The following is a 14,248-nucleotide window of genomic DNA, read 5'->3' as shown; positions in this document are numbered from 1 at the left end:
TAATTAGTAATTACTTCCAGGTCTGAGGTCACAGCAGAGGATTAGAAGTAAAGTCCTGTAAAAAGGCCTGTTACGAGACGCCTAAGTAGAATAAATGACTGAGGTTGTCCAGGATCAGTTTTCAAATTGTAGAGCATGAGCATGTCCTAGTGTCAACCTGGTTTACATCAGAGTAGGCAGACAGGCAGGTAGTCAGGTAGGTCGGTAAGCAGGCAGGCAGAGAAGAAGGCGTTGTGTTGGGTTAGGTGGGCTGGTAATTAGGGTTATTTTGGAGGTCAGTGCAGTGTTGGACTGGGGAGCTGGGTTAGGTTAGGCTGTTGGCTGGTTTGGGTTAGGTGGTTGATGTTAGTGTGGAGGTCCGTGCAGTGTTGGACTGGGGAGTTGGGTTAGGTTAGGCTGTTGGCTGGTTTGGGTTAGGTGGTTGAGGTTAGTGTGGAGGTCCGTGCAGTGTTGGACTGGGGAGCTGGGTTAGGTTAGGCTGTTGGCTGGTTTGGGTTAGGTGGTTGAGGTTAGTGTGGAGGTCCTTGAAGCACTGAGCTGGGTTGGGTTTTGCTGGTGGTTGGGGTTGATGCGCTGGTCCATACTGCAGGTTGTTAGACACTCACCCAGGGCTGCTCGAAGCTGTATGTGCGCCGTCGGTCATCAGGGTCCTCCTCTCCTCTGGCCTGCTGGAACTCAACCCTCAGACGCCGTATCCGGTCATGGTTACTTGGCGCCAGTCGGTTGCTGCGGAACCAAAGAGGACACGGAGAGTAAGAGGAGAAGGGGAATATAAGCACAGACCAGTAACAGCATTATATCATGTTTTACAATGGTGTCACAAAGAGTCACACAGTGAACTGTACAGACATCATTATTACCCATATGTGGATCGGTGCAAGTGTACTGTATTGTTTTACAGGTTCAGCCATAGTAGTACGGCACCCCTGGAGCAAATTAGGGTTACGTGCCTTGCTCAAGGGCACATCAACAGATTTCTCATCGTGTCGGCTAGGGTATTCAAACCAGCGACCTTTCGGTTACTGGCCCAATTAATATAATTTTCAACCATTTTAGAATGAAACGTGTTGTCTAAATTGTGTTCCATACAGAACAAATGAACTAATATCTTGTCAAACCCCCCATCCATTCATACTGTACAGTACATTTGGCATAGAGAAAAAGACCCCTATGAGCCATTGTGAGTGATCCATGTTCCTTTTAGACTGGGAGAAGAGCCTATATTATTGGTCTTTATGGGGTAGTGTCGTCATTAAACAGTGCTGCTGTTGGAGAATTGTATGCATCCCTTTCATTACTGGCTTTCAGAGGCCTGCCAATAGGAACCAATACTCTCCCTTCTGTTAATCAGCCTGTCAATAGGAACCAATACTCTCCCCTCTATTAATCAGCCTGTCAATAGGAACCAATACTCTCCCCTCTGTTAATCAGCCTGTCAATAGGAACCAATACTCTCCCCTCTGTTAATCAGCCTGTCAATAGGAACCAATACTCTCCCCTCTGTTAATCAGCCTGCCAATAGGAACCAATACTCTCCCCTCTGTTAATCAGCCTGATCTGCCCTCTGTTAATCAGCCTGTCAAATCAGGAACCAATACTCTCCCCTCTGTTAATCAGCCTGTCAATAGGAACCAATACTCTCCCAGCCTGTCAATCTGTTAATCAGCCTGTCAATAGGAACCAATACTCTCCCCTCTGTTAATCAGCCTGTCAATAGGAACCAATACTCTCCCCTCTGTTAATCAGCCTGTCAGCCTGTCAGGAACCAATACTCTCCCCTCTGTTAATCAGCCTGTCAATAGGAACCAATACTCTCCCCTCTGTTAATACTCTGTTAATCAGCCTGTCAATAGGAACCAATACTCTCCCCTCTGTTAATCAGCCTGTCAATAAACCAATACTCTCCCCTCTGTTAATCAGCCTGTCAATAGGAACCAATACTCTCCCCTCTGTTAATCAGCCTGTCAATAGGAACCAATACTCTCCCCTCTGTTAATCAGCCTGTCAATAGGAACCAATACTTTCCCCTCTGTTAATCAGCCTGTCAATAGGAAACAATACTCTCCCCTCTGTTAATCAGCCTGTCAATAGGAACCAATACTCTCCCCTCTGTTAATCAGCCTGTCAATAGGAACCAATACTCTCCCCTCAATAATCAGCCTGTCAATAGGAACCAATACTCTCCCCAATCTGTTAATCAGCCTGTCAATAGGAACCAATACTCTCCCCTCTGTTAATCAGCCTGTCAATAGGAACCAATACTCCCCTCTGTTAATCAGCCTCAATAGGAAACAATACTCTCCCCTCTGTTAATCAGCCTGTCAATAGGAACCAATACTCTCCCCTCTGTTAATCAGCCTGTCAATAGGAACCAATAACTCTCCCCCTCTGTTAATCTCTCCCCTCTGTTAATCAGCCTGTCAATAGGAACCAATACTCTCCCCTCTCAGTTAATCAGCCTGTCAATAGGAACCAATACTCTCCCCTCTGTTAATCAGCCTGTCAATAGGAACCAATACTCTCCCCTCTGTTAATCAGCCTGTCAATAGGAACCAATACTCTCCCCTCTGTTAATCAGCCTGTCAATAGGAACCAATACTCTCCCCTCTGTTAATCAGCCTGTCAATAGGAACCAATACAATACTCTCCCCCCCTCTGTTAATCAGCCTGTCAATAGGAACCAATACTCTCCCCTCTGTTAATCAGCCTGTCAATAGGAACCAATACTCTCCCCTCTGTTAATCAGCCTGTCAATAGGAACCAATACTCTCCCCTCTGTTAATCAGCCTGTCAATAGGAACCAATACTCTCCCCTCCGTTGATCAGCCTGTCAATAGGAACCAATACTCTCCCCTCTATTAATCAGCCTGTCAATAGGAACCAATACTCACCCCTCTGTTAATCAGCCTGTCAATAGGAACCAATACTCTCCCCTCTGTTAATCAGCCTGTCAATAGGAACCAATACTCTCCCCTCAGTTAATCAGCCTGTCAATAGGAACCAATACTCTCCCCTCTGTTAATCAGCCTGTCAATAGGAACCAATACTCTCCCCTCTGTTAATCAGCCTGTCAATAGGAACCAATACTCTCCCCTCCGTTGATCAGCCTGTCAATAGGAACCAATACTCTCCCCTCCGTTGATCAGCTTGTCAATAGGAACTAATACTCTCCCCTCCGTTAATCAGCCTGCCAATAGGAACCAATACTCTCCCCTCCGTTGATCTGCCTGTCAATAGGAACCAATACTCTCCCCTCCGTTAATCAGCCTGTCAATAGGAACCAATACTCTCCCCTACGTTAATCAGCCTGTCCATAGGAACCAATACTCTCCCCTCAGTTAGTCAGCTTGTCAATAACAATCAATATTCTCCCCTGTTAATCAGCTTGTCAATAACAATCAATATTCTCTCCTCAGTTAATCAGCCTGTCAATAAGAACCAATACTCTCCCCTCAGTTAGTCAGCTTGTCAATAATAACCAATATTCTCCCCTGTTAATCAGCTTGTCAATAGGAATCAATACTCTCCCCTCAGTTAATCAGCCTGTCAATAAGAATCAATACTCTCCCCTCAGTTAATCAGCCTCTCCTTTTATCTCCACCAACAGGGTCTGACACTAGGGGTAATTATGATAAGACAACCAGCTTGATAATAGGGCCCGGTTTATACATTCCATAGAGGAGAGGGGGGTTGAGGTTGGAGACGGGTGGGGGAAGGGGGGAGAAAGAGAGAGATGGAGGGGAGGGAGAACCAGCGAAAAAGGAACAGATGGAAAGTGAGAGAGGGAGAGAGAGAGGGAACAGAGGGAGAGCAAGGTAAGAGACAGAATAAGAGAAGGAAAAGAATGGGAGGCAAGGAAGAAAAACTAGAGAAGAGCAGCTAGGGGCACTTAAGATGGACGTTGGTTTGACACCGTAGCTGTCAAGCTGTCACGCTGTCGTCCCCACTCCGCTCCAAGGTGGCAATTACAGGTGGTACACTAGTAGAAGACCTGATTGCTCATTTAAACCCAGAGGATCCTGAAGTACAATTAGGCCCATAATTGCAGATTACAGCAATCACATCCTTCTGATGATAATGGCTACTAGGACGCAGTGCCAATCAGCCTTCATTAAAACACAGCTAAATAGCACCTCATAAAGGCTGAATTGAATTGGATGTATGCACCCTGCTGCAGTACAAGCAAGCCGTCTTGCTTGAAAGCGGAAACTCTTTCAATCTCTCTGTTGTTCCACACAACCGTTAAAATCAATTGTATTAGTTATACCCCATTTGATGCTCATGGTTTTATGTGTATGGATGCTGGTGTGAGCATACATTATGTTCATCTGTATGGATGAAGGGTATTAAAATGGATCATTGGCCGGTGAGGTTTAATGTCTTTAGGCTGGGGTTACAATGCTGCTAACAGGCCCTCCTTTCCCCTTCTCTATCCAGTACAAGATAGGCCTACACTTTGCATTTCTGTTTAATTTAAATTACAAAACAGTTTATTATTTTCATATACAATTTGCCAATCAAATTCTACCTCACGCAGACGAGCAAGTTATCCGAGTAATTGCTGGGGAGTACATTTCCAATATAATTGACTTGTGAGATTTGACTACTGTTATGAATAGGATTCTGTTTTGTCAAACTACCGGTAGCTACTGCACAATCAACACTGTAGCATTGGTAACACATTATCTTTACCTAGCTAAGACAAAACAGAGTTAAGAAAAAAATGTTATTTTCTGTGTATTCTACATAGCCAATGAAAGGGTGTTTGTTTCTTTGTATCGAACCTCCATGTATTGACGACTATCTAAATACTTCCATTATGCTCCATTATGCTCCATTATCTGTTCCTTTTCATCAGACTGTTTACTGATGGAACAACACAATCAAACCACGCCGGGCAGTCCCTGTGGTGCTACTGTCACACAGTGGGCCTCAGCTGCAGTCAGACATGCACGGTTAAAAGCGAGAAACCGGTGGAGAAAGGGAAAACAACACATCTGCAGACAAAATTAATTTCACCATTTAGCTCCTGTAAAAACCTGTGATGACACATTATCTGGGTGTTGACGTGCATAGCTAGCTGCCACCCATGCCTGTAGCATGTGAGGAAGCATAACAGATTCTCAATGGTGGGAGGGAGTAGATCTGGGTTCAACTAGTATTTGTTTTATTCCAAATACTTCAGCTGGGCTTGACTGAGATTGCCTGGAGCAATTTAACCAAAGAGATTAAAGTCTCTACAAGTGCAAACCCCGCCCCTCTTGCACTCCAGGTAGGCTCAATCAAATGCTCACAGTATTTGATCAAAAAACAAATACTAGTTGAACCCAAGTTTGAAAGGGAGGTTGATATGCAAACGCAAACACACATTATGCTTTTAGGTTAATCCTCCTATACCCCACATAAAAAAAGGTTCCAGACATTGACTGACCCTGCATGTAATATGCTTACTTACTTTCTCTGAGAGCAAGCTGGGACCCCGCACCAGGGCCACAACCTGGGCCATAAACCATCCTACACAACAACATCTTCACTTAGTCTGACCTCCCCCCTCCCTCCCTCACCTTCAGTGTTAATTCAGTGAAAATTGAGAACTATGGCCTTTTATTATCACTGACTTCATGTCGGCAGAGAGGGGTGAGAGAGAGGAAGAGGAAAGGAGGGAGAGGAGCGGGGCAGAGTTGAGACAAGATCAAAAGGCAAATTTAAAAATGGCAGTATGTAACTTTAATACATTTCAAAGCGTTGAGAAATGGAAATTGGAAGCACGGAGTGGAGGCTGCTGTTAGTATGGGAGGGATAGAATGAGTGGTGAATTTGTCAAGGCAGTTCAAAGGGTCTATATGCAATCTAGATTATCTTAAGGGCTTATCCTGTTCATCCCCCACCCACATCCACCATCCTCATATCCACCATCCATGGTTCAAAGATTCTTGGAGGACACTATGTGAATCTTGAGTACAACGATATTAAAATGCAGGGTTAATCCCTGGTACTGGGGTGGAGGCAGTTATCAGTGGCTAGGCTAGCTAATGTCCACAGCAGCAGACAACAAGTGTGTGTGTGTGTGTGTGTGTGTGTGTGTGTGTGTGTGTGTGTGTGTGTGTGTGTGTGTGTGTGTGTGTGTGTGTGTGTGTGTGTGTGTGTGTGTGGGTGGGTGTGTGTGTGTGTGCGTGGGTGGGTGTGTGGGTATATGCGTATATGCACGTGCCCTTTCCTCAGAAAGAAGATGGATTCAGCCATTGGCTGGGACTCAGTCTCTGAATGATTCAGCCCCTCCACAGTCAATTAGTCAGCATGATCGTTGCTGTTCGCTGCCATCCACATCAGGTGTCCTTGCTTTACAAATAACCCTCTGTCTGCATAAATCAACAGATGCATCCTAAATGGTACTCTATTCACTAAATTGTGCACTACTTTTGACCAGAGCCCAATGGGTAGTACTGCACTAAATAAGGAATAGGGCGTCATTTGGGATGTATACAATGTCTGTAATGGCTCTCTATGAAACAAGAGCTCTCACAAAGAATAACCTGCCAGCCATTTGCGTCAGTTGACTGTCCTGGCAATTAGGATGAATGTGCCGTCCGGTGGACGGTAGAGCTGTTTGGAAGAATATGAATGAGCAAGGATGGAGGGAACTGCTACTAGAAGGCCTGTGTTTATGCATTGTGGAAAAGGTTGCAGGTTTTGTAACTTGTATGCCTCATGTGGATGTGTGTGTGTGTGTGCGTACGTGTCTCTCTCTCAATACTTGACGTGGTATAGTCACTCTCCACCATCTGTTTCCCAGTTCTTCTACCATTGAATGAATGGAAAATAGACCAACTGGTGAATCACCAATGAAATAGCAGGGGAGATCAATTAAATATCCATATGGCACAGTCTTTACCCTGCCTACGGACTTCACATTTACATTTAAGTCATTTACATTTAAGTCATTTAGCAGACGCTCTTATCCAGAGCGACTTACAAATTGGTGCATTCACCTTATGACCTCCAGTGGAACAGTAGTGCATCTAAATCTTTTCAGGGGGAGGGGGGGTGAGAGGGATTACTTTATCCTATCCTAGGTATTCCTTAAAGAGGTGGGGTTTCAGGTGTCTCCGGAAGGTGGTGATTGACTCCACTGTCCTGGCGTCGTGAGGGAGTTTGTTCCACCATTGGGGGGCCAGAGCAGCGAACAGTTTTGACTGGGCTGAGCGGGAACTGTACTTCCTCAGTGGTAGGGAGGCGAGCAGGCCAGAGGTGGATGAACGCAGTGCCCTTGTTTGGGTGTAGGGCCTGATCAGAGCCTGGAGGTACTGAGGTGCCGTTCCCCTCACAGCTCCGTAGGCAAGCACCATGGTCTTGTAGCGGATGCGAGCTTCAACTGGAAGCCAGTGGAGAGAGTGGAGGAGCGGGGTGACGTGAGAGAACTTGGGAAGGTTGAACACCAGACGGGCTGCGGCGTTCTGGATGAGTTGTAGGGGTTTAATGGCACAGGCAGGGAGCCCAGCCAACAGCGAGTTGCAGTAATCCAGACGGGAGATGACGAGTGCCTGGATTAGGACCTGCGCCGCTTCCTGTGTGAGGCAGGGTCGTACTCTGCGGATGTTGTAGAGCATGATCCTACAGGAACGGGCCACTGCCTTGATGTTAGTTGAGAACGACAGGGTGTTGTCCAGGATCACGCCAAGGTTCTTAGCGCTCTGGGAGGAGGACACAATGGAGTTGTCAACCGTGATGGCGAGATCATGGAACGGGCAGTCCTTCCCCGGGAGGAAGAGCAGCTCCGTCTTGCCGAGGTTCAGCTTGAGGTGGTGATCCGTCATCCACACTGATATGTCTGCCAGACATGCAGAGATGCGATTCGCCACCTGATCATCAGAAGGGGGAAAGGAGAAGATTAATTGTGTGTCGTCTGCATAGCAATGATAGGAGAGACCATGTGAGGTTATGACAGAGCCAAGTGACTTGGTGTATAGCGAGAATAGGAGAGGGCCTAGAACAGAGCCCTGGGGGACACCAGTGGTGAGAGCACGTGGTGTGGAGACGGATTCTCGCCACGCCACCTGGTAGGAGCGACCTGTCAGGTAGGACGCAATCCAAGCGTGGGCCGCGCCGGAGATGCCCAACTCGGAGAGGGTGGAGAGGAGGATCTGATGGTTCACAGTATCGACTTCATTCACTCCAGTACAATGAGACTCACTCAACATCTGTCTGTGTGTTCCTTTAGCTGAAAGGTCAGAGCGAGGCCTGCATCTAGCCCTCTCTCTTTAGCCCTATCTAAAAAAAGAGAGCAGGCAGGTTGACATGCACACACACCAACTCCTCACACATTTCCTCTCTCTCGCACTCTCTTTCTTGCTGTTCAATGAAGCTACTCTGCCGCATACTTTAGAGCCCAGCGAAAGCAGTTTCTCAGCAGAAAAAGTATGTATTTGGGAATATGCACATACTAAAGAGACCACTGTTATCACACACGAGTAGCAAAATGCAGACAGACAAGGATAGATAGAGTCACAACAGAGTAGTTATTACACTGCATGGGATGAAACAGCTTTGTTTTATCTTTAAGCATATTCACTGTGACAGAGAGAGAGAAAGAGAGCGAGAGAGGGGGAGAGAGAGAGGGAGCGAGAAGGAGAGAGAGGGAGTGAAAGGGAGAGAGAGATGCTTGCAGATGCCTTTCTCTATGAGGTGACCCACAGACACAGGCTTGGTATGTTATGGTATGTTGAGGTTAGTTCTATACGGTGCTTAGTCGCGGAACAGTGATCCTTTGATCTGGGAGGATTTGTCAGCTGCCAGACGGACATAATATAATGGTAGGTTTAGGTTAGATGCAATCTTCCCATAAACCCCTGCCAGTGTTAGGATCAAAGATGGTGGATAAATTAAGATCAGACATTTTTGTGAAGTCTCATGATCTGACGAAAAACAGCTCTCGCTCTGCCACCTTTCAACGCAGATGCGGAAGTGCAACATCGGCAGACGTGGTGTATTGACACGCATCCAATTCAACAAAAAAACACATTTCTGTATATATTACTTAGTTTGATGCACCGGTGACTGGATTAAGGGTTCATTTTTGTTCATTGGATTTGGTTAGTTTTGCTCCAACATTCCCTCCAACATCAGTTATTTTTAACTCTTGATTCCAATAGTTGATATTTTTCTCTAAGAGATCGTCAGTTGTATATGTTCTCTGCAAGGTTTTGTATAACTTACCGATCATATGAACATTCCCTCAAGGTTGCTCTGATGTCCAAAAGATTTCAAAATCAAAATTCTGTGATATGAAACTTTGAATTTGCATGTATTTGAAATAACTTTACAATGGTCAGTACAAAAATTACTTTTTAATTCTGTAATGGAAATACATGCATTTACTGTTACCAAGTTATTTATGGTTTCTGTGCCTTTAGTTTTCCAAATTATCGGCAAATTCTGAAAAGCTATCCAAGAATTTTTCCCATAGGGTTGTGTTTCATGGAGGGATATCGGTTCTTGTAGAATGCATTTCATTTTCTTCCATATTGTTATAGTGTTCTTAACGAGGAAGTTGTTCATGCTCTTAGCTGTATCCTTTGAAAATAGACAGGTAAAAAGATTATGGGGATGATCATGTGCATCCTCAATACATGTGTACGTGCCCATTGTTCCTCTTTAGTGCATTTAACTACGTATATACCTCAAGTAAAAGCATTGGGCAGAGAGTTGATACAACTCCAAGTCTGGAAGGTTAAAACCACCCTCCGACTTGGGAAGACGTAAAACTTTCCTTTCTATTCTATTCATTTTATTTGCTCATATAAAGTTTGTTTTGACCGTGTATACTTTTTTAAAAGAATGTCTTCGGCGGGGTAATTGGTACTACCGAAAATAAATATTGACTTTCATTGAACCTGCAATAAACAGCGAGTGGGGTGTCTCGCTTCCTCTTCCATCTCTGGTGTAATCCTCCCAAGGGTCATATTGGGTCCTAAATTGGACTGACATAGTACTGTAGAAGTCCTGAAAGATGCCTGTTTGATAAGGAACCGCCCGGAGATTCAACACTTTAAAAATATACTAAACTGTTGGTTCTAGGGCTATTTATAATATGACTTTAAATCACAGAGGCTGTTATTCCTTATCTGATCCTATGTACTATTGAACACTCTATCTAAAATATCAGACTGATCTGATTTCTGGCACAGACCTCAATATCTATATACAACAGAGACTTGCATTAGCCTTCAGCCATATTGCATCAATCCAAAGCTTAACTCATATTTATTCCACATCCCTGCAGACTTTCATTCATTTTCAAAGCCGCTGTATTGGTTGTGAAGACGGGGCAGGATTTCGTTAGACGACAGATCTACAGAGACGTAGAAGGAAAGATTAAATCAGTAGCATAACTGCTGGTCATTTCAGAGACATTTTTCAGTTTTTTCCTTTTTATACTCTTCAAAGGAAATCAATGCATATCAGCCGATCTGTCGGAGTTTGGCGGCAATCAAATTTCATGTGACTGACCTTGTATGACTATCACACATGCTCTCTCTGTACCTCCCACTATTCAGTCTATTCCTCTCTCTCTCGCTCCTCCCCTCCAACTATCTCTCTACCCTCCAACTCTCTCTTTTTCCCCTCCAACTTTCTCTCATCCCCATTTCTCTCTTTGAATATCAGCCAGTGTGTTGGCCTCCTGCTTCCCCAGCCCAGCTCAGCAGCTCATCCAGGCCAGTGAGTAACAGCTGCAACCTGCCTGGACAGACAAAGGGTTATTACAGGCGATAATACCCTGGATTTGTGAAAAAGTGACTTCATCCATGTACCAATGTCACTGATGTGCCGACACAGTTCGCAGCCCTCTGCACCCTACCCCACTCCTGCTGAGAACTATTCCTCTATCAGTCCTAGGCTACGTCCCAAATCACAGCCTGTTCCCTATTTAGTGCACTACTTTAAACAAGGGCCGATAAGGTTCTTGTCAAAAGTAGTGCACTGCCTAGGGAATAGGGTGCCATTTGGGACGAAGTCCTACTAAGGGCGATGGCAGGGTAGGGGGTGTGTGTTGGGTGAGGGCTGGTTGGTGGTAGGGGGCTTATCATCCCTTTGGGCTACACAGTAGCCTGTATAGCCCATGTGGAGAGGGACTTAAGAGGCCGCCCACAAAAGTGCCTGCATGGACCAGCAGCGTGACTGGGGAGCGTGGCGGTCTGATTAGCGAGGGTAAGAGGGTATGATAGGGAGTGGGGTCGTTTGGAAGGGGGTGAGGGTGGGGGGGGGGTGAGGCTCAGTGCCCCATGTGTGCATGTGCCTGGGCACGGGTCCTATTGTGAGGCCAGAAGAAACGCCTCGCCATGGGGGACCCGGTGGAGAGCTGGAGGGCCCTCATCAAGAATAAAGAGCAGATAGGGATAAAGGAAAGAAACGGGGGATCAGGGAGACCACAGTCACCCCAAGACCCTCACAGAGACATAGGCCTATGCACCTGCACAGTGCACCCACACACAATCAAAAGGCACATATGGACCAGTACCCTTCTGTTTCTCCCCCCTGCCCACTTTCATCAGGACTGGGGCTGTCCCCATGACACACATCGTAAAAATAAAAATAAACCTTTCTTTATTTTAGCCAATCCCTATCTCTCTCTCTCTCTAATATACACTCTCTCTTTCTCTCTGAAGGGGGACTGTCAGCCTGTGAAAGCGTACGAGGGAAACAGAGTTACAGCTGTCTTGTTGGGATGAGAACATTTCCTACGCCCTCTGTGCAATGTCCACTTGTCACACTGGCATGTTGTAAATCCCTGTGTAAAGGGAATAAGATCGAACAGAACAGAAACAGCTTTTGTCTCCAAGTGTGTGTCTTTTGTGGCAGCTGCCCCTACCAAAGTGACTGAACAATAAAAATATCCCTGTAGAAAGAGAACAGGCGTCACCTCTTATAGCAAGAGGATGTGCAACGCTTAAGTGATAATGCCCTCGAAGCCAGTGTTTGGAGGATATTGGCACGGGTGTTGCTAGGCCCGAGACGAAGTCGATGGCCGGCAAACCGTGCCAATAATGACATCCTCCAAACACCGGCTTCGAGGGCATTATCACTTTTATACAACAGGTTACCAACATATTCAAATTATGATTGACATATTTTCGTTAAAAAGGTTATTTTGATGAATTTATTTATACTATTTCATCCTTCCACAAGATATAGTCCCGACACAAATCTAGGGTTGCTACCCAGGATGGCTGGTCGTTTGTTCTACCGGTAGACGCGACCCAGTCATTCAGTCTTTTTGTTCTGTATCTATAGAGCGACCCAGTCGTTCGTTCTATATGTGCCATTGCTATACTGGCTGGCAATGTTCTTATCCATAGCTTGCTAGCTAGCCAACTACGGGTAATGTACAGACAAGTCAAAAAGTGCATCCAGAACTGCATTTGCATTCGTTTAAGCTGTTTTCTAGTGACATTTATCTGGATACATCCATAACAATGAGCTAATGAGGTGTGATTCCGCCTGGCATAGAAAATGTGCTCACTCATCAGGACCCTGTTGTTCAGAGGAGCTAGCCAATAACACAGCAAATACAATCACTTCAAACTGAAGCTGGAAAGACTGCAAACTAGCTGCACTTCGTGTTAAAGACCTCTTCATCACGGTTGACAACTCCACAATGTCAGATGGATGCAAAGAACCTTGGCGTGACTCTGGACAACGCCCTGTCGTTCTCTGCAAACATCAAAGCAATGACTCGCTGCTGCAGGTTCATGCTCTACAACATCCGTAGACTACGACTCTACCTCATCCAGGAAACGCCACAGGTCCTAATCCAGGCACTTGTTCTGTCCCGTCCGGACTACTGCAACTCGCTGTTGGCTGGGTTCCCCGCTTGTGCCATCAAACCCCAGCAACTTATCCAGAACGCAGCAGCCCGCCTGGTTTTCAACCTTCCCAAGTTCTCTCATGTCAACGCGCTCCTCAGCACACTCCATTGGCATCCATCCAGTACAAACTATGGTGCTTACCTACGGAATAGGAAGAGGAACTGCCCCTTCCTACCTTCAGGCTATGCTCAAACCCTACACCCCAACCCGAGCCCTCCGTTCTGCCACCTCAGGCCTTATAGCCCTTCCACCCCTACGGGAGGGCAGCTACAAACTTTTCTCTGTCCTGGCACCCCAATGGTGGAACCAGCTTCCCCCTGAAGCTAGGACAACAGTCCCTGTCCGTCTTCTGAAAAGATCTGAAACATTCCCTTTTAAACAATCCTCCTCCTCACCTCGACGCCCCCCCCCCCCCCCAAAAAAAAATATAAAAATAAACACTCAACCAGCACTTGTACTTTATTCAAATCTCCACTGTTGAAAACAAATGTTAATCTAAAATAAAAGTCTAGATTATTTTTATAGTGGAGATCAAGTTTATAAATTGCTTGGCTGGGATGATGAGATAGTGGATTGCGCAGTCAGATAGAACAGAGTAAATAGACCTTTTAATATCATTGCCAGTGTTAACTTGTGGAGCAGACACCGGCTGGAACGCAGTTTTAACCAATCAGCATTCAGGATTAGACCCACCCGTTGCATAATTGTGGACAGAAGGCTAAATGAGACCTTGACACAGTTCCAGAATGTCAGCCAGACCGTTCCGGTAAGAGAATAAGACATTCAGCAGATCCAGTCTGGATCTCGATCAATTATTTAACTCACCCTGCCAACATCTCATAACATCACCACTGATTCAGCCTAAAGGACACGTAGGACTAGATTCACTTCACTGTCCATTTGATGTAGAAGCTTCTCTCTCTCACACAAAAAAAGTTTCAGAGAAACTATGAAAGGCCTTGTTCTGTTGCAGTTGGTGATATCACGCTAACCTCAAGGCACAGTAAGTACATCCGATGTGAAAAAAGGTGAGAATTTCTCTGAAGCATGACAATGAAGGTTCAGTACATAAACTGGTCTGAGATCAGTAAGTGGTGCACAACATACTGCTCAAAGTCAACAGCATGTGCATGTGTTCTAAGAAAATGCATTCCCTGTCATTCAGTTGGTTAAAGATACACTCTCAAACCTTTGTGTCATTTCAGGCAGTAGTTTTTAAAGTGGTCCTCACGGGCCATAATGGGTCCCCGTTTTTTGTGCACAACATCATCCATTTTGTGCACCACATCATCCATTTTGTGTGATATGTTAAGAATGGAGCAATTCGTGTGATATGTTCCAAATCCAATTTGTGCAATATGTTAGGATCCTGGATCTTTCACCTC

The 14,248-nt window shown here is 45.5% G+C and overlaps 1 protein-coding gene across 2 annotated transcripts in view; it reads right to left on the bottom strand.

Moving 5' to 3' along the window:
* Positions 1-14,248, bottom strand: part of LOC115104519 (partitioning defective 3 homolog) — a 581,101-nt gene that overhangs the window by 29,208 nt on the left and 537,645 nt on the right. For both annotated transcript variants that reach the window (XM_065007121.1, XM_065007122.1), the window contains one exon: positions 606-726. In XM_065007121.1, the coding sequence (XP_064863193.1) occupies positions 606-726 (121 nt within the window). The remainder of the gene's footprint in view (positions 1-605; positions 727-14,248) is intronic.

Source organism: Oncorhynchus nerka, linkage group LG22 (genome assembly GCF_034236695.1).
Source record: "Oncorhynchus nerka isolate Pitt River linkage group LG22, Oner_Uvic_2.0, whole genome shotgun sequence".
Lineage (NCBI taxonomy): Eukaryota > Metazoa > Chordata > Actinopteri > Salmoniformes > Salmonidae > Oncorhynchus > Oncorhynchus nerka.
Note: the sequence above shows the minus strand (reverse complement) of the source record. Positions and strands in the feature narration are given on the sequence as shown.